This window comes from Gobius niger, assembly GCF_951799975.1.
Source record: "Gobius niger genome assembly, chromosome: 8".
In the NCBI taxonomy this organism is placed as follows: Eukaryota; Metazoa; Chordata; class Actinopteri; order Gobiiformes; family Gobiidae; genus Gobius; species Gobius niger.
This window is the reverse complement of record NC_136859.1, coordinates 25,263,436-25,289,752: the sequence shown is the minus strand read 5'-3', so window position 1 is coordinate 25,289,752 and position 26,317 is coordinate 25,263,436. Positions and strand designations below refer to the sequence as shown.

General features: G+C 42.3%; 1 protein-coding gene across 1 annotated transcript in view; it reads right to left on the bottom strand.

The window, feature by feature from the left end:
- erfl3 (Ets2 repressor factor like 3) overlaps positions 1–6,748 on the bottom strand; it is a 40,406-nt gene extending 33,658 nt beyond the window's left edge. Inside the window, exon 1 of the mRNA XM_079561401.1 lies at positions 5,950–6,748. Within this exon, the coding sequence (XP_079417527.1) occupies positions 5,950–5,971 (22 nt within the window). The 5' untranslated portion in view covers positions 5,972–6,748. The remainder of the gene's footprint in view (positions 1–5,949) is intronic.
- Positions 6,749–26,317: the final 19,569 nt, after the last annotated feature.

Sequence of the window (26,317 nt, the reverse complement as noted above, 5' to 3'; positions counted from 1 at the left end):
AATGGGGGGGGGGAGTGACAAGAGAGAAGGTTTCGTGTGGCGCCAGACGGATTTCCAATGCCCTACACAGACAACCACACACAAACATTTGTAAAATATCGGCACTGCGCAAGTGGCACACCAGCCCTTTTGGTGACTTCCCATCGTCCAGAATTAGACGAGATATTTGCCCTCCACCCCCGCTCCCAGGGTCCGGCACAGCGGCAGATTCCCAGATAAAAATAGCCAGAGGAACTATTCAAACACTGCTGCCTTTCTGCAGGGAGTGTCTGCTGACTGCTCCAGTCTTAAAGAGGTTAGAGAGAGGTTAGGAGCACCGCTGCACTTCAGGCCTGGGACTCCGTGGCTGGCTACACAGTACACACAACACGACACAGTTACTGGAAAGACAGGACATCAAGGCAAGTAGGCTGTAAAAGATCTTCCGGGTTTGCAGCCAGAAAAAAACAAAAACTATTATCACCTTAACAAAGCAACAAACTGCCAGCTCTTAACAAAACACCTTTTGTCAGATCAAAGCAGGAAGTTAAACTAAATAAAATAAATAAAACTGTACAGTTGTTTGCGAGTGGCAGCCCAACCATGTGTTGATCCCTTACTGTAAGAACGGCCTCAGTGTGACCAGAACTATTATAGTTAATCTAAGTAGATTAGGAGTATACACTACAACACTGGACTACCGTTGGACAGAACAGTCACTGTCGGGAGCATTGGCATCACTGAGGGATTATCAGATACCGCTGTGTGGAAGCCACAGACCAGGATAGATGCATGTGTGGTTACAGCTGATGCAACACAAAAGACTTGTTTAAGTCACAGACACAAATGTCAGTCATAAATAACTTGACTTTATTTGATATTAATGCTGATGATCCCTCTTTTTCTCAATCCCAGACATCCACGGTGATGAGACCTGACGACGGAGTTCACCCCGGCACTCAGCGCACCCTCAGCAGATCTAAACAGCAGCTTGGTGACTGACGGACTAAGTGTCCCGTCCCCGCGGTGTACAGTGATTATACTCTGATGACTGGTGAAGTGACACTCTGGGCTCAAAGCTAAAGGGCAGGTCATTGTCCTGTGAGGTTTTGAACTGAATGTCTCCTCTGGACGACAGAGACTAGAGTTACCGCCGCTGCTCACGTGTGCGTGTGCTCACAGAGAGGTGTGGATACCCGGGCTTCATGTCACCGCCTCAGATCACTTTCAGTAGCACCGCCAGCACCGAGAGGCTGTTCTGCACACCATGAGACCGGCAAACATGTACGAGCACATGAGTTATCCACTTTGAAACATAACACAGACCCCCCCCCTCTCCCACACACACCCCATATTCACACTCTATACTCTTTGACAAAACCACGGCGCTCTAAACCAAACTCTGACGCACCTCTGCAACAATGTGGCCCGGTAAACTCTGCAGATTATGTTGCAACACATTGTTGGACTATTACCTGCACAGTTAACCGAGTAATCTAACCTTTTTTTTTTTTCATCTGTGTTATTTATTTTATTCAAAGCAATGGCTATTTTTTAATAACCAGAAAAAAGCTATTGTGAGTTTCCCAAATCACTTGAAAAGATTTGTATTTATTAACTGTCCCTTATTGTGCGAATATTATATAATACAAATCTCAAAGCCGCTTGTTGTTCTAACTTTGAATCTGTTTGACTAATATGCTACTCTAAAAACAAGTACGCACAGAAGAACAGTTCAGCACATGCCTTTGCAAGTCACAAAGTTTGAACAGAAAAGGCTTATGAAGATAGGAACTGTTGTGTTTCCCCCTTGTGTGTAATGCAGCACAGCCGGCAGCTATTAACCTTCTAAGCAGGAATGTGGGAGGTCCAAGAATTCCAATAAAAAGCAGCAGTGTGTGTGAGACAGTGCACATTTCGAGTTTTTTTTTCTCCCTCTTCAAAACCACTACAGCTCTACGTCGAAAGGTCCGTCTGGCTTGACACACACGGGCTTATGCCATTAGCCTCACTGACCGATAACCGATATAATCAATATCGGGGTCGGGATGTGACCGAGCAGCCAATGGCGTCGCAGGAAAACTAGGTTCAACAGATGCACACACGGCCTGCAGGCATATTTAGTTCTGCTGTTATGTTATCAGCGTAAAAAGTGAAATTTAAATGGGGGCTTTTACACACCGCAATCTAGTGCAGAGGCCGATGATCCACGTGGCATGATGGGTGTTTTTCAGAGGCAGGGGCAAACGAGATGTCAGATGGAAATGGACAGCAGTCAGGAAGAGCCAGCGCTGGACACGGCCTTCTGATCCCTCTGGTCAAGGACAGCAGGACTAATGGCGGGGAGGTCTATTAGTGTCAACTGGCTGAGCAAAGTGTTCACTTTGGGCACATTCCTGGCTAAATGCAGGCATTTCCACAATGAGAGCCCCTCCTCCACTCAAGAAGTAATTTGTCACTGCAGACAGGCATATCAAAACTATTATCACAAACCGTCGCGTCAACTAAAGATGCTGTAGGTGTTGCTGCACTGCACCAACTAATCTTTCCATCTTTTCAACTGTGATCGAAATCCTTCACTAGAAAGAAAAGTGGCACAACTGAGGACATTGTATCAATAAACAACAGGTTTACTCTTAAAGAACAAACATGGTGCTTAAATGCAGAGCAGTAGAGCTGAGGTCATTGGAGCGGCCCACAACAGCATCCCTGTGCTCTGTGTTAGAAGTGGGTCTGTATTAAAGCCGATACGAGACCAGCAGTATGTTACAGACTCTGATAAAATCACACATGAGCAGTGAAAGAGGTTTGTGTAATTGTGCAGGGTGAACTGAGGCACTTGAGAAACTCCACTCCTGTGATTGCCAACAAAATATAGCGCTTTACAATAAGTGACTACAATTCTTTTTCAACTGTGTGGGAACATATTGGACGACAGCGAGCTGCTATTCAATGTGATTAACAAGAAACAGATTAACTTACCTTAGTTGACCAAAGTTTTTTTTAAATCTTCCTCAAGCTACAGCTATTACCAGCCAGCCGTAATGCATACCTTATGTTCACACTAACAATCACAGGCCAAGCTGGAAATACCTCACCTGATTGGCCTCTTTCTCACACAGTTTTCTTGTGGAACGTCATCTGGCGCAAGCAGTGAGCCTGTTGGCTGAGCCTGATCACAGCAGGACACCGTCCCATAAACCCGCCTGTAAAACTGTATTGGGATAAAGCAGGCAGTGGTTTTGCTGCGGTCAGCACAGCGAGGGAGTTTTCGCAGATAAGGCTAATCGCTCTGCTTATCATCACAGAGCTTGTTGAGATTGAAAGACATATGGTCACATTTGCTCACATAAACCCACACAGAGAAAGAGAAATGTTCTGTTTACTCACAGCTACCCTTTTGTCGGCCGCCCTGCCAAATCACAAGGTGGGACAGGGTGTAAATGCTAAAACACATCCTCAGCGTGTCAATCAAGCTAGAGAAGTAGTTACCCACCGCAATCATCATTAAACTCCCCACGTAGCTGAATGACTAATGAAAAGTGGGCTCCTTCTTTTCACACGACACACAGAAGTGAGGAGAAGTGTGGTCTCTTCACTTGTCAAAGCTCCCACCAAACTATGAGCCGCTCTGTACCATTACCCGCACAATGAGAGGTCCCCGGCCCCACAAGTCCTGCCCCACTCCCACCATTGTCCGCCGCTCCACAATGGCCTCTCCAGAGCCGCGGGTCCCGCCACGCAATTCCAGCGCACAAAGACGCACACCAGCCCTTATTCCATCAAAAAAAAAAAAAAAGAAAGAAAAAAAGAGGCCAGTGACAGAGGTGGCAGGAGAAAAATTGCGACCCTTTGGAGAGGAGATGACGGGGCCGCGCACAAAAGCTGGTCTACGAAGTGTAAGTCGGGAGACAGCTACGACAGTGAGTTGTGTCAAATGTGTGAGCTAATAGTTGACAGAGGAGCGTCGTCGTTTACAGTGGCGTATAAGTTAAAGTGAGGATAGGGCTGGGTACTGTTTAATGGTACCGGGAAAAGAGATAAGTTGGGCAGTTTGTTTTGACTATTTGCTCTGGCACTGTATAGATAAGGTTAAGGTTATGGAAGGCCCTGAAATGTCTGCCACCTGTGAAGTAAAAAAAGAGCAGATAACATCAGAGCTTTTTTTTTTTTTTAAAACAACATGAAGTATAAAAAAAAAACTACAAGAAAAACAAAGACAGCTTAGAATGTTCCGAAAAACAGAAAGACGGCTTACGGCGGGGAAACATTTTATTGACAAAGTACAAAAAAAGGAATGAAAATGTGTAATCTCAGACAACAGACGGGGAATACAACAAAATATTACTAATGAAGGGCATCTGTCTTCTGTGACTAATAGATCACCGCATATGTGACACCAAAAGCGACGTGGTGCTGATGAAGAACCTCCACAGGCGGCCGCTCGCCGTATGCGACATAATCCTATATAGCACAGGGTCCCAGGAAGGATGATTACATTTTTTTTTTTTTTTTTTAAATCCTATATCTTTACAATCTTTCACATCCTGGAAATGAGTCCAATCCGAATTAGTCACCCTACATAGGTTAAGGGTTAAAACTGGACTGATTGCCAACAGAGAAGATCAGCTCGGGAGATTACACACTTCAATGATTAAAACTATTCAAAAGGTGCAGTCAAGAGGAGATCTGTCTGTTGTTAGATAATAGCCGCGGTGTTTACTAACTGGCCTGTATGAAGCAGCTTTGTCCGGAGACTTTAAGTGGAGGGATAAAGATGTAAGCATCCTTTGTGGGGAAACTTGTTGTCGAAAACATTACTTGGAAGTGTGAAAAATGTACTTGTTTAGCGAGAGAAAACGTCTTCACACCAAGCAGGGAACAAATGTACAGCGGGAAAAAGTTCATGTTCTTTGCCGCGAAGACGACAAACAAGCGTCCCACAGCACAGACTGACCTACACCCCGTATACCTAAGGCAGGAATCATCTCAGAGCCAATTCCTTAACAGTCCGTCAGCTGGCTGTGGCACACTTGGAATAAAAGGCCTACTTGTGGTGGGATGTGTGATGTCATGGCTGCTGCTGCTGCTGCTGCTGCTGCAAGGAGAGGGGCCAGAGTGTGGAGGAATGTGGAGACTGGAGGGCGAAGGCTGGGTGCACTGGGATTCAAGGGGGGGGGACAGGGGTGGGGGAAGGGAGGGGAAGGTCCCAAGAGGGAAAAGGATCCCACACAGTTAGCCAGTCACACCACATGGGCCAATGCCAAATGCTCTCCACCAGTAACCGCTACAAGTGTCAAGTAAGTCATTATTCGGAGACTTGACACAAAAGGTAACAATGTTGCTTTTTTTTTTTGCCTGCACGATCTCACATAGTCTTAACCCCAAAGACATAGGATTTAGGTGACGGGGAGTCTACAAGAAGTGGTTTGCTACTGCAATCATAAACTGCATAGCTGGCACAAAGTCGATTCCGCTTCCTCCTTTCTGAATAAAAATCACTTGGGCTTCTATAGAAGACGGCAAGAACAAACTTATGCAAGCATTTAAGGAATTAGACTAACACACGCACGCACGCAGACCTCAGCTGACTACTGGAAACCCCCTCCTCCTCCTCGCTTCTGTCTCACAGGCTGACAGGCTAAGCGCCCAACAAATACGCGTAAGTTTTGGGTCATTAATAAACGATCCACACCGACTCCAACAAGTTGCTAGAGTTGCTCGGTTGTGAAATGGGGTTGTCAGGGTGACACGGAGGATGTCGCTGTAACAACCGTACAGTAGTTAAACCACTTCCTCCACTGCGCAAAACTGCACCAGATTTCAGCATCCGAACCAGAGAGCCAACAGGTAGCCCATGGAGGTGTTTACATTCAAAACATGGTAGCGGGGCCAATGCGTGCGTGACCGACGCCAGCAAACACGCAAAGTAAACAAAAAGACAATAGGGGAAGTCATAGGAGCACTCACCACTGTCTCCAGGTGTTTTCATTCTTCACTCTTGTTATAGCAGCGCGCGGGTGAAGTTTGATGAAACTTGAAGAATTCCACGAAGTTGCTCGTGGAAACAAAGTCACTCTGCTCCACTCCTCCCCAAGTTCATACGGAGGGAAACCTGGTCAAAACTAGGTAAAAAACTTTAGTGGCTTCTGCGCTGTTCTTCTCGAGCCGTGGCGCGCGCTGTCGCTTTCCGCTGCTCCTTCGGCGCTCTCCTCCTCTCCAACCGAAGCGCCCACTCAACTGGGTTTCCCCCGAAGCTGAGCCGCTAGCACCCCTCTGCCTGCTGTAGCCTCCCGTCCCGTATATAGTAGGTGCGCTGTGAAGACTGCTCAAGTTGTAGCAGCGGACACAATTCCAACTCGGAGCCTTCGCTTTATCCAAAACAAGTTGCCTCGATCAGAGTCCCTTCACTCCGTGCCATCTTCCTCGCTGTTTGACATCTTTCTCCGCCGAGCTTTCTAGTTCTTTGACAGAAATTAACGTTCCGCTTGTGGTTCTCTTTCTTTCCAGACTTTTTTAGCCTCTACTCACTCTCGCACGGCTCGGGCAGCTCTCTCCTCCCCCCGCGCCTCGCTCCGTCCTCTGGGTGTCGTGTTTCTGCGTGAGGCCCGCCCACACTGACGGCGAGGGGAGGGAGTAAAGTGGCGAGTCACGCCCACTCACCACGAGCCTCTCAGGGCTGGCGTCACTGCAGCACGCGCGTTGCCCCGGTGACCGCCACCGCGCGCTCGTCCTGATGCTGATGTCACATCCGGATACAGCGAGAAGCGCTCCACGGCGCGCACACTTACGTCAATCAACAAGGCTGTAATTTACCCTCTTCATCACAGGCATTATTCACTGACCATTTAGTAAAAGCGCAAATCATTAACTCTGAAAACAGGCATTCACGGTCATGGTTAGAGACCCCTGCAAAGTGGGCTCACTTTCTGGTGCGTGCACAACAGCGCAGGGCTGTTGAGAACTAAACCTATCTGTTGGACATTCAGGCTTTGCCTAAAAGGCTAAATGTGTTCTATCCTGGGCACCTTGGTGTGCGCATGGTGAGGAGGACTGACAGAAATCCTTAGATTAATAGCCAATATCAGAAACAATATAAAACGAAACTTCTTAGACAAGCCCTGTGTGGCAGGGGTGCTTTAAGAGTTTATTGCAACCTCATTTTAAAATGTGCACCCTCAGTTTTAATTGCATGCATCCCGATGTATTTTTACAACAATCTCCATTCGTACCCTTTTGTGGATGGAAATTGGCTCTGAGCTAAATCCGGCATATTTACAGCGCTGGTTGTCTGTTCATTAATATGCATTGTCTCATTCAAATAAATTCAAAAATGAAAATGAAACTCTCAGTCAGCACCCTCAGTCAGTTTGTTCTGGTGCGTTTGAGGTCATCCTTGAGTCTTGGGTATTGTAAGAGACTTGCATGATTTCTGAACTTCTCCTTTTATGTCCTCCTATGATGCAGATGAGTGGGTGTGGTAGGCTTCATGGGAAGTGAAGTGTATCTCCACACTGAGTTGTCTGCATGTGCACCTGGTGGAAGCAGGTTGTTGTGTGCATTTAGTGTGTTGATGCATCAGCTATTCACACGCTGGGCCATCGTGTCAACAGGATAAGGCAGCAGTAGTAAAACAAAGTCAACAAAGTCCCCTGACAACCGCAGTGCCCCATCAGTGTGATTTACAGACAGGATTTACACACCATTCTGTGATGGGCTCAGGAAAGCCACACTGGCCTGTCTGATAAGACATGATGGCCCCTCTGAACAAGGTGTCAGCTGCGGACTGAATGTTGGTTGTTCATATTCAGGAAACTGTGCTCTTCTTTAGAGCAGGAAGAGCATGGGCATTTTCTCACAGTGGTTGACAAAAGAAAAGCAGCTGGGTAAAGGACACTAAAAGTTATTGCATTGTTTTCTTGTTCCCCTTTCACAATAGGATATCTCGTATTGGCAACAAATAATTAGCAAATATAAACGTAACTTATCAGCAATTTCCCAAGTGTAAACACATATTTTGAAACTTGTAAAAAAAAAAAGAGTGAATACAAAAGGACTGACTGAAAGAGCATTGATGCAGGCTGTTGAATGAGACTGAGTGCATTGACAATAAGAGCACAGCGGATGTTCAGCTCCTGATGCCTCCATGTGATTGGGCGTGCATGCGTCGGACACGTGTGGGAACACTTTTGTGCTTCAAGTGGATGACATTTACAGACAGTTCTTACAGTACATTCTGAACAGCGCACGACACAGCATCCTCCATCCCTCCCACAAACTCCTCCTCCTCCTCCTCCTCTCAGCTTCCCTCCCTGTTCTTTCTGTGGTCCCTGTAACGTGTAGGCCTGTCGTCTTTAACACACCTCCATCTTCTGCCTTCACACATCAGGTCATTTTGTATTCATTTTCAAGGTCAGGTCTTTTTTTTTTTTTAATAAAGAAAACAGGGCATATTCAATATTATGTAATAACTCATGTGTAGTCAGAGCTTGCTCCATTGACAAAAATAGACAATATGACTAAAATGACTGAATAGAAATATGTAGAATATTTTCTCTTTGCATACTATACATTAAAACTCATGGCATCATCATGCCTTGAATGAATGGCAACTGGGAGAAGAAAATGAGGATGCAAATTGGCAAAAATGGCAAAAATCCAGCAAAAAAAGTGACAAAAATCCAGAAAAAAGTGACAAAAATTCAGAAAAAATTGACAAAAATCCAGCAAAAAAGTGACAAAAATCCAGAAAAATGTGACAAAAATCCAGAAAAAATTGACAAAAATCCAGAAAAAAAGTGTCAAAAATCCAGCAAAAAGTGACAAAAATCCAGCAAAAAAAAAGAAAAAATCCAGCAAAATATGTGACAAAAATCCAGCAAAAAAGTGTCAAAAATCCAGCAAAAAGTGACCACAATCCAGCAAAAAAAAGACAAAAATCCAGCAAAAAATGTGACAAAAATGCATCAAAAAACAAAAGTGCCATAAAAAAGTGACATAAACACATAAGGGAAATAAAAAGTGACGACAATGGCAAAGAGGAGAGAATGCATTTGGTTTTGGCGGGTGGTAAGAGGTTAAGTTTTAACCTAAGGCATGAAGTGTGGCCAGCATCATGAAGGAAGTTTACTCCAAAAAAAGAGAGTCTGAGAAATGACATCTGCCTCTGCCTGATATAATTATGAGGATATAATACTTAACTGATGAAAACACTGTATGTAACTTATACACCATCATGCATTGTGCTATGGAGCAACAAATTATATGCTAATTCTGTGTATATTTTTTATTTGTAACACACTTGTAACACAGCAGGTACTATGGGACAGTGTGAAATAGCAATAGAAATATGTTTTTCACCTGGATGTTGATGCAATGTAATAAAATCATGATCTAGAAAGTCATTCTATGAAGCTGAACTGTGGAACTTGCAAAAAGTGGTTTGCATCAGCCGTGCAGGAAGGATATTGTAGTGGTGATCTTAACACCTTAAACCATGCAACAACTCCCTTTAAAAGAGCCAAAATAAAATGTAACATTTGTTTGCTGACTACAGTATGTTTCACAAAACATTTGGAATTATTTAGTAGAACTGGTGCTTTGACTGAATGGTGCCGCGCTAATATTTTTGTGTAATGTCCTGATGAAATTCTTATTCAGACTGATTTATTTGGTTCTTTTTGAAGCTTGAGACTAAATTTACATCCGGTTCAGTTATGGTTCCTTTTTGGAGACTCTAAAAAAAGCTATTAAGTGGAACTGGACAGCATGAAAAAGTCACACACTGTTTTGCCAATCGAATCCCACAAGACACAACCCCGAAAACCTTGATCTCTGTCAACCCCGACAAAATCGTAAGTTCCTTGTCCCATGTTCTGGCTGGAGAAGATAGTGTAGAAGTTTATTTTTATTCCCCTTCAAAACACTTACAAATACAAACAAAAACTGAATATTTGTTCTGACTGAACTTTTCTCAGTGCATTAAACACACGGGAGTAAAGCGACACACCTCAGAGATGTGCGTTTGATGAACTGTGCATTACACCCGAGCCTTGTCCCATTGGTTCCACATTATTTGCACGTCCCGTCCCGCTCTTTTCATCCGCTGCGTGCTTTATGTTGGCCTGTCCGTCCCTAATCAGAGTGACAGACAGACGCTGCCCAGAGAAAGACAGGGAGAGTGAAAGGGGACCGCAGAGGTTTTGTCGCTGGAGCACTTGTGTGTTGTGTGTGTCACTTCACTCTGCTGGATGAGCCCTACTTTGAATATCTCGAGTTATCTTCACCATACAAGCGAACTCTGACCCTCCCCCCAGCCACATCTGACACATCCGTAGTGGCCTGATTATGGTTTTGAATTAAACTAGCAACCGCGCTCTACGAACTTAAAGATACGCACTTTGAATGCTTAGTCATTTTAAAATCATGCATCAGTAGGTGTACTTGAGAAATACTTACTTCAGAGTACTTTCCAGATGTCCACCACTGATCAAAACTCAAAAGTAACACACTTCACCTTAAAAACACGTCTCTGTATGCATGTGAACGAATCTCCACCCAAAGAAAATCAAAGCCATGTCCCACAGAAGCGTGTGTCCTCACTAAGCCGACTGGATTTGTTCTGACTGTAGAGCGTTTTCCACTTTGCCTCGGTCTGTTTTAAATAGTCCTTGGCCTGTTTTAATGTTTTAAGAAGTGGAGTTGTTCACTTTGACCAGCGTCATACTTACAGAACAAGCTTCCACATGAAAAAAAAAAAAGGTCTGTGGTTGATGCCTCGTCGCCAGGCCCGATGCACACTGATTTCTTCTGGTCTGTGTCTCTAAAACACAGATGGCCCGAGTCAGAGTAATTACCGTGGACAATGGGTGTGGTAGCCCGCTAACCAGTGCCACCACAGGCAACGCAGACCCACATCTACACAAACACTAAGCCAGCACACTCAATTTATCCAAGGAGCAGTGGAAGGCCTGTGATTCCTGCAAAGGGCGTCAAACAATCAGCACAGGTGTAATATGTACATAGGGAATGTGAGCAGAACATGGGCATTGAGAGGCCGTTGAGTCATAATACGTCAAGTGTGTTTGAACTACAATGCACGTTTTGACATATTGGAATTCCCTCGGCTTGAAAAAAGGTGGCATCAAGGGTTGTTCACAAGTTAGTATCAATGACCATGGAAAAATACTGGCATTTCTATGAACTGAAATATGGATATTGAAAATGTGGCACTAATGGAAGGTATTTACAGTATCTCAAAGTACTATAGTAAATGCTCAAATGCTCTACAATCATTTCAGGGATGATGTAGAACTTTACTTATTTAACCAGCAAAACCCCACTGAGATTCACAATCACTTTTTCAGGGGAGTCCTGGCCCCAGAGAGGAACAGAGAGCTCAACAATCGAGGCTCCGCCCAGTGCCGGAAGTAAATATTGCCATTCAAAATATCCATAGAATTAAAATATTAAGTTTATGCAAACATTGGGAGCAATTTGCAAATGCAAACTCCACACACAAACAAAGGCTCCACCCACCCTGGGAATCAAGCCCATATTTGCTGTGAGGCATGAGTGCTATCTGCTGCACTCCTATGCGTCCCAAATAGGTATAGGCCATGTTAGTGGGAAAGCACCGCTCTCGGGCCCTCTCTTGCCTGGGCCCTTGGTAAACATCCTCCACCCCCCCCTCTCTGATCCGACGCCCTTGACTAATTTGTTTCTTGAGCCATTGTGATAAAGTTAATATACACCTGTCTTACAACTGTACAGAATCCTGAACGATCTGGTAAAGAAGTAATAGTAACTGTAATATAATCATTATATAATATATTGATAATATAGTATATATTACACTGGGATAGGCACAACATGTATCTCTTACAATACCCAAGACTCAAGAATAATAATGCCTATTCCATTTCAGACATTATACATGTTGTCCCCTCTCTTTACATGGAAAATGTTTAAATGTCTGAATAAGTTGACTATGAGGGGAAACAAAAAAATAATTACCAGCAGCCTTGGTCCCATCATCCATTTTATAATAAAGCATAACTGTAGCTTACATATTTGGTAGTTTTGAATAGCTTACATAATGAATATCTGACGGTATTGTTAGAATAGTCCTAAATGCCAACATGCTTTGCTGCAAACTTGACTGAAGAGGAGAACAACTTGAAACAGTGTAAAAAAAAATAAAAAAAATGGGAAGATGAGTGAAGATTAAAAGGAAGAGGCCGAATGAAAGGAAAAGGCGGCAGCTGAAGGAACAACAAGTGCAGCGGGCGGGGTGGCGGTTAATGCCTCACCCTCTGTCCTCACCCGTCCAAACAGGCTGCAGCCAAAGGGGGACACAGGAGAAGGGAGCCGTGCAGTGGAGAATAAGGAGTGGGAGAAACCGAGAGAGACTAACACAGTCAATGGGCTCTTTGTCATCAAAGAGCTTGTTTATTTTCAAGCCTGCCAGTCCAACCGCCGGGAGACACAGCCAGATAGCGCTCCCTCGGCCTCTCGCTGGCTCGCTTTCTCTCTGCAGACATTCCAGAACTTGACGACAGAGTTTTAATACTTAAAATTACTGAAAGAGCTTGTTACACCTCGAAAGAAAACCCCAAATCTACAATGTGTCCCATTTCACAAGGAAATTGTGCATCCTATTTCCCAGGGAGAATTATCCTAATGCTGCTAGTTTGTGTAAGCTATCAATCATCCAGAAAGTTTTCATTGCAGTTGAGGTTTTCAAAGTAGTCAACTTGACTGGGTTGAGGACATTTCTTCTCTCTTCTCTGAGGCTTCTCAAGACACATATTGATTGATTTTGGGCAACCAGCAGTGATAAGTTCTGTATTGTAGCTAGAGTGTGGAAAGACCTTATAACCCAGGTCTACGTTGGTTTGCGTCTGAAAGTTTGCTTGGAGCGCACCTGTCAAACACTGTAAAAACAGTGGCTCCACGTCTTGCTAACAAATTTCAGCGTTTCAGCAGAGGAATTACTGAAACCTGCATAAATGAAGTGAAATACTACTATGTTTTTATGACGAAAGCTTTTGCATGAGTCCCTTTGCCTTTGAATAATCGTGACACAAGAAACAATATCTAGCTATCAAGACGACAATATCATCGGCACAGAATAACGAAATCAATGTATGGAGAGTGTAAAACGTGCGTCAGCCCTCCACACAGCCCGTCTCTGTCCGTGTTCTTGCTCCCCCTGTGCCTGTCCTCCCCAGCTGGTGTTCACACATGAGTAATGGGATTAGAGTGGTACTGTGGAGGAAGAGGAGGAGGAGGTGAGGAGGCTGAAGATGAGGGACATGCAGAGGAAGTGGGGCTCATCCGGAGAGAGGGAAGTAAGACCGGGCTACAAAGTAAAGTAAAGTAAGTGGGCCGGTGGTAATAGAGTCATTTCAAGCCTGATTTCAACTTAAATTAACGACATGAATATGAATTACTACAATTTTTAAGTTGTATTGAAGCAAAAATCAGATCAGATTCAAATCTAGAACCATATGTGAGACACCCATGTACAGTTTATGTGCGTTACAGATACAGACAAAGACCGAGATCGGTTATGACATCTGATAGTGATACACAGATACCACAAAATGCAAATACAAGTACATGCAAACTTGCGGCGCATTGCCACAGCTTAGATAAGGTTCGCAGCCACTTTAAAGAAACCATTAGGACTATTTTCATCTGCAGAGCTATAGACGGACGAACCACACACTCTCGCTGTCACATTACCATGGCAATGAGTGAGCCATGAACAAAAAGCAGCCTTTGTGGTGGGAACTAACTATATGGGGGAGAAAGAAAAAAAAAAAACGCATGACCATGAGAAAAGTCTATGTAAAAAGTGAGATCTCATGGAAGACCCCAGAAATGTACCTTGCACAGTCTCCGGGCAGGCGTCGAGCCCATAGTGCAATACACAGAGCAGGACAAGAAAGCCAGGTAGCTCAGTTAATTTAGCATCAGCATCGCGACACTGATGGACAGATCGGCAGGGGAGCGCAGGAGGAACGTATGCACGAGGGTGATGAGAAAGGTGCCAGTGTCAGCCGGCAGAGAGAGGGAGCGCTGCCTGGCTCTGTGACAGCAGCTATATTGAGCCCAGCGTGTGTTGACAGTGTCTCCTGTATCGCGCAGAGGAACAAACTCTTCCTATTGGCACAGGATGGAAGCTTTTGCCGTCTGTCTTTACCCCCTTCTACCCCTCAGCCAAATGTGCACCCCGGTATGTGACCAATATACACTGACCGTTATCTTCAATTGCAGACTCTTTCTACAAAAGATACTGTGATATTGTGATGACGAACTTGTGACAAAACCATAAATTGTGTCAGAAAAAGGCTTAAAAACACAAAATCTTGATCAAAGGAAAGCTGAAATGGAAATACATTTGGAAAATTATGAAACTGAAATGTTTTAGTTGCCATACATTTTTGTTTTCGGTTGTCTTCACATAAATACCCCAGTGCTTTTGAAATATGGCTTCTTGCGATATGGATATAGCACCACCTAACATTACGATAATGATAATTTGGGGATATATTCAGAATAGAATACAGAATATTGAAATAAAAGCTTCAAACTAAAACTATACTACTGTAACCACAAAAGTACTCACACGAATCTGTTTGATTACTCAAAGAATTACGTGATTTAACTCAATATTTGATCAAATCCAGTAATGGTGATAGTGCACAGCAAGGTACATTTTCCACTAAAGTAAACTTAAAGTGTATATGTAGACACAATTTTTGCTAAAACTTAGTAAAAGTAATTTGTTTACCATAACAAATCCTTTGCGTATTCCCTCTGGGGGTAATACAAGTGTTAACAGATGATTGGGGGGTCTTTCATCTCCCCCTGGTGTCTCTGGCCAGAAAACCACAATTGCAACTTCGCTGCCACCAAGTAGGAGTCACCAATACACACTAATAGAATCACAAAGAAGAAGCTAACAGGCTAATGGGCAAAGCTAACTGCGGGCTAGCGCCACTTAAATAGTATTTACAGCCAAGTGAAAAAAATGATCTCCATTGTGTAATTGGATGTACAATATGCCTCTCTCCATTTTGTCTTTTCTCTCAGTGTAGTACAGTATTTACTCTCACGGACAAGTAAAAAAACCTGCAGTAGCGCTCATGGACTCTAGGGGCACAAGTTACTTAGTACTGCTTTAACACAATTATATTTAAGATTTTGCTCAAGATTGTACCCAGCTTTTTTTTATTTTCGCCATTTTTGTGATGTTTATTGTTTCACCTCCTTATAAGACACTGACAGGACGTGACATAGATAGAGGCAAACAATTTCAAAATGTTGCCGTGGCCACCACGTAATGCAAATCCTTCTAAATAAGTCATATTTTCTTAAGCATTAAAACCTGTCATGCGCACTTTAATAAAATACTAACTTCCACAAACTTTGGCATAGTCCTCATCTCTTTGTCTCACTTTTGCAGTTTGTGTTAAGTGGGTGTCTTTGTCATGAAAGTGACAATGAGCAGCTCAATGGGTATAAACCTTTGCCCAAATGTGTCACTCTCCTGGTTACCGACTGCTCTGTTCCCTGTTTCCTGAAATGAGCGTCAATGTAATTTACAATGTGAATCAGCTGCAGCGTGACTTTCCAAAATTGCTTGTCCTTTTTTGTTTCACTGAAACGGTCAAAGTTGAATGCTGACGTGATACAAAAGACGTCAGTGTAGTGTTGCAATGCAGACAAGTCATCGAAAGCTCTCTTTGTAATGAGCTATTCTTTCAAAGTACTTAGTCAGGAGTTAATCTGCTTCCTTTTACAAAGTACTCTACACAGTTGTTTTTTAAATCTATCTTGCAGCGCACTATCGCTTCCTTCAATAATTGTATAGAAAAAAGTTGACTAAATACAAAATCCAGTGAGTTTTATTTTCAGAATATCGCTAAATATCTTTTTTACAGATTAAAATATGAAGCTGTGTTCCATCATTTTAATGTAACTCTAAGTTCCCAAATTCTGTGTCAAAAGTTCTTCAAGAAAATTCAACCAGTGGCAATTTTAGAAGCATCAATTCCTATGTTAAACCCCCAGATGGGTGACTTACCGGATGTCATTTGGCGGTACATTCATGTTCCCCGCTACAAGTGATATTTGGGGGATATTTTTAAACACTTAATTTCACAGAATCAGGGTGAACGTCACAGTCGCTCCCTGACACATCCTGACTCCTCACCAGAAAAGCGACTCACACACACTCCTCTCAACCCGAGGGCAAACCGGAAGAAACTGGTGCAATCTGGCCAACTTCTCACCCCCCCCCCCCAAGTACCTCTCTCCCCAACCGAAATCTCAAACCCTATGGAGACAGCAGCAGGCCTGTAGGTGGTTCAGCTATGTGTCATACATTACATGCCAGTGCAGGGGAGGACTGACACAGAGCATGTTCAGTTTGATGTGCGCTGCCCTCGCCCAGGCACCGCTGTGGGTGGCATAGCTATGTGTCATAATCGGCACCATCCTGCCCTCCTCTTACATACGTCCGTCTATCTGTGCGTCTTTTGGGTTGATGTTGTTGTTGTTGTCCTTGTACACTGCGTATGCGTGTGTGTGCGCTCGTGGGCTCATTGAGTGTGGGTGCAGCTGTTCTTACAAGTGCGACTGATTCACATTTTCTGACCGCAAACGCTGTGGCACATTGGCAACTTGTTTTTTTTTTTCTTGTTTTTTTTTTTTTACATCACACAAGCCCTTAAGATAATTTCACCGGAGTGTTGGATTCGTGCTTAATTGGTTGTGCGTGAATCATTACAAATGCATCATTAGGAAAAAAAAAAGTACATGGAAAGTGCGAAAGGAACAACAAGTGGATGTGATGATAAGACACAGTGTGAGCGATTCAATTAAGTGACGCTTGTTGTAAAACCAGAAAGTGAGTGAGACCAAAACGTCTACAACTGATGGACCAATCACTCACCCTAGCCTGGTGTTCCCTCACAGTCTCTCCATCCAGTCCCTTCCCTGCTTAGCGTCTATAATCTGACAAAGACGGGCATTCATAAGGAACATACAGCCTCTTGGCCTCTCAATCAATCACCTCTCAAGGCAATCATTAGCGCTTTCTTCTCTTCCAGTTGTTATCTTAGCCATTTCATCGACACAGTGTGTGCTCTGTTGGCATTTCTCCACTGCAGCAACAAAACAATCTGTCTCCTCAACCTGTCCTCCTAACACACATCACTGTTATATCACCGTAGCATCGCTGATATATCTTTTCATTGGGGATTTAACTGCCAGTATGCACAAGCTACTTTCCGTCTTCTTTAGATGTTTACATTGTTAGAAAGAAGACGACAGGATCTAATTCATTGCGCTTGAATATAAGTGATGAATGTGTGAATTTACAAAAAGAAGATGAAATGTAACATGTCAAACACTGAACTCAGCTTGAGCCAAAGTTTTGTGATTTAGGCATCTTCAATTCTGCTCAGTAAACATAGTAGCTGGGAATTGGGTTGTTTTGAACTTGGTAATATGGGCTTGTAAAGCGCAATACCAGTGTATGGCATTATTATTATCATCAGTGGGTGGACAACATGCCTCCATGCCCACTGCCTCTATGACTGATGAGTGTGTGTGAGCGGTACACGACTGGAACAACAGAGGTGACACTTGTACCAAATGACTGTCACATCCTTATCGCTCTGATGTTAATTTCCGTTGAACGTTGCATCAGGCCTTCATCTTTTGGTATGCACTACGCCTATGAATGAACGACTCCAGTGGTATGCGAGACAAAGAAAGGCTGGGACTGACCATTACAAACTATGATAGAAGGCTTTAGGAAAATAAATGGCCTCTGGTTGGTTATGTTTTCAGTTTAAGTAGCCCAGAGGTTTGTTATGTGTATACAACCTCCTTTATACATACTCCTTTATACAATGTCTCAAAATTAATTCTTTTTCCATACCGTGACATGTTCTTACCTGAGCTTGGACGAGTTGATACATATCTGTCTGGCATTTGTGCGTGCCCGTGGAAGAGCTTGGTCGCTTCTAACTTCACCCCGTTTGGAGCTATAGGAATATGTTGGGAGAAGCCAAATGCTAACAACATCTTTGGTCTTTTTGCGTGACTGAGGACACTCAGTTCTTCCATACTGTGATATGTTCTTACATGAGCTTAGACAAGTTGATACGTACCTGTCTGGTCTGTGTGCGTTCCCGCGGAAAAGAGTGTGGTCGCTTCCAACTTCACCCCCGTTTTGGAGCTATAGGAATACATTGGGAGAAGCCAAATGCTAACAACATCTTTGGTAGTTTTGTGTGACTGAGGGCACACACAAAGACCACACAGGTACGTATCAACTCGTCTCAGATCAGGTAAGAACATATCTCAGTATGGAAAAACGGTGGCTTGTTCCTTTAAGTGCTATGATGGAAACACTGTCTGGACTCTGTATTTATATTTGCTATTTATGTATTCATTTATTTGATTGGGACAATGCACATCTATGAGCATCTGCAGTGAAACAACAAAAACAGACGTAAACATGCCGGCAGACACCCACAGAGCTAATTTACATCTGTAGTCCCAGACCAGATGACAGAAATACAAAAGTTACAACAGGTACAACAACTTAATGGTCACGAGATTGTTTTGCTGTGAGGGGGAGACTGTTCCATTATTTACAGGCCTTCACAGATAGAGCGTTTTGTCCAGAGGCTGTTCTTCTGTAAGGTGCCTCACAGTTAACAGAGGCCCGTGTCCTGGCACCACTGTGAGTCTTTGGTTTAAAGAAGCCTGACATGAGTGGGGCTAATTCATTTAACCTTCTTTTTAAAACAAAACATGCATTTTTAACATGTTCAAACATCTACAAATATGGAAGGTTATTGCCTTTTTATCGTTTTTATCTTTTAGTTCCTGATGTGAGCCCTTAAGTTTTTGAAAACTGTAGGTATTTTTTTTTCCGAGGCCATGTCCTTTTCTTAGCATTCATTAGTAAACCAGCAACACTGAAGAAAAGCTACAAGGAAACCGCGTTCTTTATCTCTGTGTCTTTGTTTCGTGTCTGAAATGGTTTGAAGTCAAGGCCTTTATGCACACATTTACTCTTTGCCCACACCTGGCTTCGCTCGTAGCGGGAAACCAGATCTGTCTAGTGGCACTTCACCGCTGGCACTGTCTCGCACTGGCACGGCAAACGCACAAACATCCAACACACACACACACACACAAGCGCTGGCACCGGTCCTGGCTCTAACCGACAGCTGCTATTCTGCCTTGTCGTACCACACTGACGCAGCCCGGGCCTTATACCCATGGACAATTTCACCTTTGCTGGGCTGCTTCCAAAAAATCCCCAGCAGAATTACTACCATGTTAACCGACTCCGGCATGGGCTATAACTGGATATCTTCCTCTCCAATTACTCGCCTCATGCCACAGTTCACTTCCCTCGTCATGTCACACTGGCTATACTCTGCACATGTCATTTTTAGACAATTATTGCCCTGACAATAGCGTGGAAAACACTATGTTCACTAATGCAACAGAGCATAATTAATTGGTTCCTGTCGAAGCAAATCCAAAAATATAGTGACATGTTACTGCTTTGTGTGGTTTCGTAGCAACATTTTTCTAGTTTTGGGGACATAAAGATAGTGTGTCTCATTTTAACCTGAAGTGAGAAAGTAATAGTGCTAGTAATGGCACTATCCTAAGTGGTTTAAAGTTTCTAATTGAAGGCAGATCGGTGAAGGGTGATGAGGGAGTTTTAAAGCTGACCATCTACGTGCTTCTCTCATCGTATGGTCATGAGCTTTGCATCATGACGGGAAGGACCAAACCCCAGATACATGTGCGAGTGAGCCTCAAGAGTTTAGCCACCTGGGAGGAGCTCAGAGGAGAGCCACTGCTCCTACAGATCCGGAGGACCAGCTGAGGTGGCTTGGGCATCTGTTTGCATACCTCCCCGCGTAGTTGTTCCAGGCACGTCTCACTGGGATGAAACCCTGGGGAAGAACACGCTGCATAGGGATTTCTGGGCACCTGGATAAAGCAGAAGAATGGATAGATAAGTTGGAAGTGAAGGCGTGAAAACTTAAACACAATTAAAACTAAAGATGTACTGTATTATGTTTCACTTTCCCCTGAGCATATACGGAAAATGAGACCACGCAGGGATAAAATGTTATGTGGGGGATGCGTAATTTAAGAATGAGTGGTGAAAAAAGACCAAGCATTTGCAGTGTGATGTGACAAACAGCGCTCCAGATCTACCCGCGTCACCCTGGAGATAGGATCACATGCTCAGCAGCGCCGGCCGTGACTCAACTGAAGGTGGGTGTCTGAAAGCTGTCACACTTACACACTCCAGCATCCTACCTAATCATCCACCTACTGGGGCACGCAGCGGGAGGCAGAGGAGGAGCCGCTCAAGGAGACAGACTCAAGGATAGGCGCTTAACAAGAGAGACAGGCACTCGCATAGAAATGATCACACTTTGCATATAGGTTGGTGATTAGATAAGTTCATGCAAGTACCAATTCAGTAGAAGAATCTGTCTTTTTTTTGTTTTTTTTAAATAAAATCATTCAAGGGGTACAAACTTTTCTTTTTCAAACCATAGAAACTATTTGTTTCTTCCAATGATTCACTAATGCACCACCAAATGTGATGATTTATGATGTGGTGAGTATGGGTTGGATTGATACCATAGTATAGATAAATCAATACCAATCGGCTACTTTTTTTAAAGTACTGATACTGATTTGCGTATGTAAAAAATAGAATTGATTACAAACACAAAAGAATGATTTACTTCATAGTTATGTGACATAACGCTCCACAGCAGCAGTGTTGAACTGAGCCGTACATATAGGTCCTGAAGGTCATGAAAGTATTAATTTGGAAATGTGTTAATGTATTTCATTTTATGTTAAGATTGTTTAATTAACCAGTTAAAGTAACATAATTTCATTTGCATGTATAAAATAATCAATTTTATAAATGCATATTGATTGAAATGTATTCACCCATATGAAATGACCAATATCGATATCAACATTGACTAAAAATGAGCCCAAAAGTATCGATTTAAAAAAAAAAAATTGGCATCGCCCATCTTTTGTGGTAGGCATGGAGATTAATGTCTTAAACTTCAGATGTGACTTTCTATCTCCACTCACAACTATTTCTCTCTTCTTTTTTAGCATTTGTAATTGTAACTTAAAAAAAATACTCTCGGGCCCAAAGTCCCTTTAGGTCGACCTATCTGGAGCCTGTGTGGAAACGCCCTGAGCCTGCAGAAAAACTCTTTGTTTGTTTTGCAACTCACAGCAGCCTCATGTAGACCAATATTATATGTTTTGTCTCAGCATGCCCATATAACACCATATGTTGAGTTGAGTAGTATGATATCAGTAAAAACCTGTGGCCAGTAGTTTGTGGACTCGATCCTGGCTGATTTGGCTAAATTAATGGCTCTTGCGGCCTCTCCTCTTGCCCTTCACAAGTGACAAATGCCCCTCATGGTCCCTGTAACTCACACATGTTGCTCTCGCTCAAAAGCTCCAACAGGTGCGAAAATCAGCTGTTTCCATCGTAGCCCCTCATATCCCCGGCGTGACCTGAATGTTTTTGAAGAGCGGGACAGGGTTAAAGAGCAGAATAACTTTAGCAGTTGCCACTGTTTTAACAGCAGCAACAGCAAAATATCACAGTCTTGATCTACAGCGCCATCTCCTGGCGACAAGGCATTATGGCAGTGATCAAAAATCCGCACAGTAGAGTGAACCTACACAACAGAGTACATTTCTAGCTACTTTTATAGAACAATAGATAATGGTTTGGCTAAGCATTTGTTCACGCACCCGAAGGTTTGCTGTTTAAGGCCAGCCACCATCTTTCATAAAGCCAAAAGTTCTTTAATAAAGGCAGATCATGTTAATAAACATACAAGCAAGTAAACACGCCACGCCAACATGTTTCCCTCCTCTCTCTTTTGCACGTTTTAATATGTGAGTGCGGCTGAATGAAGATTGTTGTGTACTATACGTTTTTACTATTATTATTATTATTATTATTATCATTATTATTATTATTATTATTATTATTATTATTATTATTATTATTATTATTATTATTTATATTTATTTTGATATCGTGAGTTCCTACATTTTCTTCATGTCACAACACTTGGGGAAATAGAAAGTTGACGATGATGATTCACTACTTTAATTTGACAAACATTCTGCATATCTGCGTATTCGGATCACATGCCATTATTCTAGTACACATTCGTTTTTTCCGTCTGTGTATAATTGTTACATTTTGAAGTACTGTCATTGACATGCTCCATCTTCAGACCTGTGTGTGAGACATGAAACACTTAGTCAGTGTCTTGTTTATGAACATGTTTGAAGAATCATATCTGAATACTCACTTGTGTTCACCTGCTTTTTGTCTAATCTAAAATACAATCCATAATATTGTCAATGTACAGAACATAGTTACATAAGAAACTATTTTGTTCTAATACTTACTTTTTTTAAACCTGTAAAACACTCCTGCAGCCGCTCCAGCAACAACCACTACTGATGCAACAGCTAATCCAATGACGGCCCCAGTTGAAAGACCTGAACCAACCACAATATCAATACAGAGTTGTTATAAGACAAAAGTGCATGAAGGAAAAAAGTTAAATTACTCAATACAGAGATTTCTACAGGTCGAGATGTTGTGTATCTACGAGTGTCTGAGTTAAAAGCCTGACAGCTGTAGCTTCCACTCTGCTCCACCTGGATGTTCCTCAGGTTTAGCCGTGCTCCAGAGGAAAGCAACCTCTCTCCATTTAAAAAACATTTAAACCAAGCACTGGGTTTGGAGTCAGCTGAGCAGGACAGGTAGACGTAAGAGCCCTCGTCATAGAATTCAGCTGATGGGAGGGTCGTCAACTTAACATTGTCAGGGCCGTCTGTAGAAATATCAAGGTTTCATATTAGTTTGCATAATATTAGAGAGGGAAACTTAACTATTTGAGAAGGAATAACTGTAGAAATACCAACTCAAAGCTTACAGAGAGTCGTTCTCCTAAACTGATGCTGCTGCTGACAGCATTAGATGCTTCACATCTGTATAATCCCTGGTCATAGCGCAGCACAGTGACTATAATGAGAGCAGCTCCTCCATCAGTGATTCGGACTCTGTCACTGGCTGTAACTTCAACACTGCCATTGAACCAGAGGAAAGACAGAGAGGAGCCAGAGGCAGAGCAGGAGAGTCTGACAGTATCGTTGAACTCCACCAAAACTGTGTTGTTTGCTGTTACTATCACATTATGGACTTGTTCTGTGTGAGTGAAGATAAGACATATTAGGGCAATATGGCTAAAATTGGGTATTTTTTGAAAATTCAGTTTTGCTTTTTTTTTTAAAGGCCAAATACCTATATATTTTTTAAAGCTTTAAAAGTCTACTTTGTAGCAGTGGCAGAACAATTGTAAAATATTTAACCTAGAAGTTACAATTTCACCTTAAACACATTTTTTTTTGAAGGGTAAAGTGGGACACTTGATATTGGTAAAGTCGGACACTACTGTATTAAAATGGTAATTTGTGTATAAAATCATTAATATTATACCACGGTCAGTGGAGAATTCCAAGGCTAATAGGCGTGCATTATTTTCGTATAACCGCACACGTAGTCCGGTAGTTAAATCACTGGGATCAGGGGCGGACTGGGACTAAAAAGTGGCCCTGGACTCTGACCAGCCCGGCCCAAGTTAGTGTAAACACACGCGTCCACAAAGACATATTTTGACATCAACTTATAACAGACCTAATTTTTGTTGCGCGATTGCTGTGTCACCAATTAACAACAGAGCTGTTAAACAAATAGAATAGAGATTTTTTGTTTTTGTTTTTTGCTGCTTCACTGTGCAATTGCATGGCCGGGTAGCAGCACCTCCTTGCAGGCTGGTGGCCCTCAAGCCAGCAGCCCCTCTGTGCTCCTCCAGAATGGACCTATGGCCAGTCCGCCCCTGACTGGGATATCACTCCACCATAGCAACGCAAAACACCGCTGAATCAGATGAACAAGTTGGCTGACTTGACGAGTGACTGACAGGAACAAATGAGATGGATTTTGTTTCATTTCAACATTTTTGGCCAAAACAAAACATTTGATGAATGGGAAGTAGAGGAGAGTAAGCAGCTAGATTAGCCTACTGTTAATAAAATATGAGCTTTCCATTTCTATTGAAAACAGTTAAGGCACTATTCATTATTTCATTATTTTCCATAAACAATTGAGCTTCAGGGAGGTTATGAATAATAATAACACAAGAATAACTGCAGAGTGAGACAGGGCCATGATGGACTCGTGTTCTGATGCTGAAGCCTGTGCTGTTGGTGCAGAAGGGACCTGTCACTCATGTCCCAGTGTAATATCAAACCAGGAGCCTAAACTAAAAACAAGTGTGGCTGAACAATGGAAAAGAATAACTTAATGTTGAAAAGTTGCTCAATGGGAAGAGTTCATTGTCAACAAGAGCGACATTTCAATCTTCAGTCCAAAATGAAATCTTTAGAAAACTTAATTAAAAAACAAAAACATATTAATTATTAAAAATTAACTTATTAAAAAAAAACGTTATTAATAGAGAGCCTCTCATGTTATATTGCTCTAATTTGAAGATGTTTATAAAAAAAACACCTAATATTCAGGATTATCCTAAAAAATGGGTAAAGTCGGACAGTGATAAACTAAATATAAATGTGATAAATGTGATTTTGAGCTGTTGATTTTAGATGCATTCCCTTATATAATTTATTTAAAAAAAAATCTAGATGTCTGTTAGTTTTGGAAAGTTATAACCTAAAGATCATAAGTCTCAAAATGCTATGTCATTATACTGTAGTACATGCCTCCACTTTTGTACTACCTGCTATAGATTATGGTTTGTCACATCCCATACAGTAAAGTAATATCCACAGAACTGTTGTTTGATCCTGCATATTCCAATTATTGGGTAGGTTATGTGTGTATCTTTAGTAATAAAATATGACACATAAAAAAAAACATTATTAAAGTTAAGTGTCCCACTTTACCCATATCCCCCTGTCTAAATCGTAAAGAACTAATGAGAAAAATCATCATCATCAAACAAAACAAATCTACTAAAATTAAAAATGTGGGAGTAAGAAATTGAAAATGTTAATTTACCGTATACGTTCAATGTAGTGAATCCAGTACTCGCTGCATCTCCTGCTGTCAGTATAATGCTTATGTTGTAATCTCCACTGTCATTTACAGTCAGCCTCCTGAGACTCAGAGCTGCATTTAAGTACAGATGGACTCTGTCTTCATACTCTGGATCAGTCACGATACTACCATTACGACAAGTCAGAATGTTTTCTGCCAAAACTCCATGATATAAAACTAAATCGTGCTGGACCCTGAGACGTTTGGAATAGGACAGAGCTTGTTGCATATTCAATATGAGAGTCCTCAGGAAACACACCAGCTCCTGATGATAAACCTGTTAAAGGGGAATGAGTAAATACAAAACGATGAATACAACTTTAATTAATTAGAGGATTCTGTTCTTACCAATCACAGCATAAAGAATAACCACTATTTGCCTCATCTTGTATAGCGTCACCTGATTCAGTAGTACACAGTGTCAATATAAAGTAGCTATAAGGAAGTACTTTTATACTGCTGTTTCCCTGCCATAATATTCTAAGGTTACTGATTATACACGACACAAAATGTAAAGCTCATCATTTAAGTCCTATTTCATTTTGTGTTTTAAATCAGTAACTGGGTTTCAATCTTTGCACAAAGCCTCACTCTGATTGTCATGTCATTACATGTAAACGAGCACTATTGTCTTTGCCAGATATTTGACATGTCCATACTGAAACTTGGATTAGTGAGCCCCCTGCTGGATAATGACTGTCTGTTCAGTTATGAGCCAAAAAAAGAGAAAAAAGTGAACATCCAGGTTATTCCATGAATCATCTCTCCACGCCCATGATGGAAAGAGCATAGTCCTATAATCATTGGGCTCAAGTCAAAGGATTATTTGTGCAACATGTTTCTCACCCTCTCACTTTTTAACATGAGTGTGGAATGAAGATTGTTGTTTTTACCGTTTTTATTATTGTGACAAAGGTGAATTGACAGGTTTGTCTCATCCAAGTATATTTAATTGCATTGTTGACTGTGTGCTGACCTGCACATGACAAATAAATCTGAACCCAAATCTTGTTTACTCTGAACTCAACTATTAGCATCTGCTACACTCAAACACTGACTGCAAACATGCTCCATCTTCAG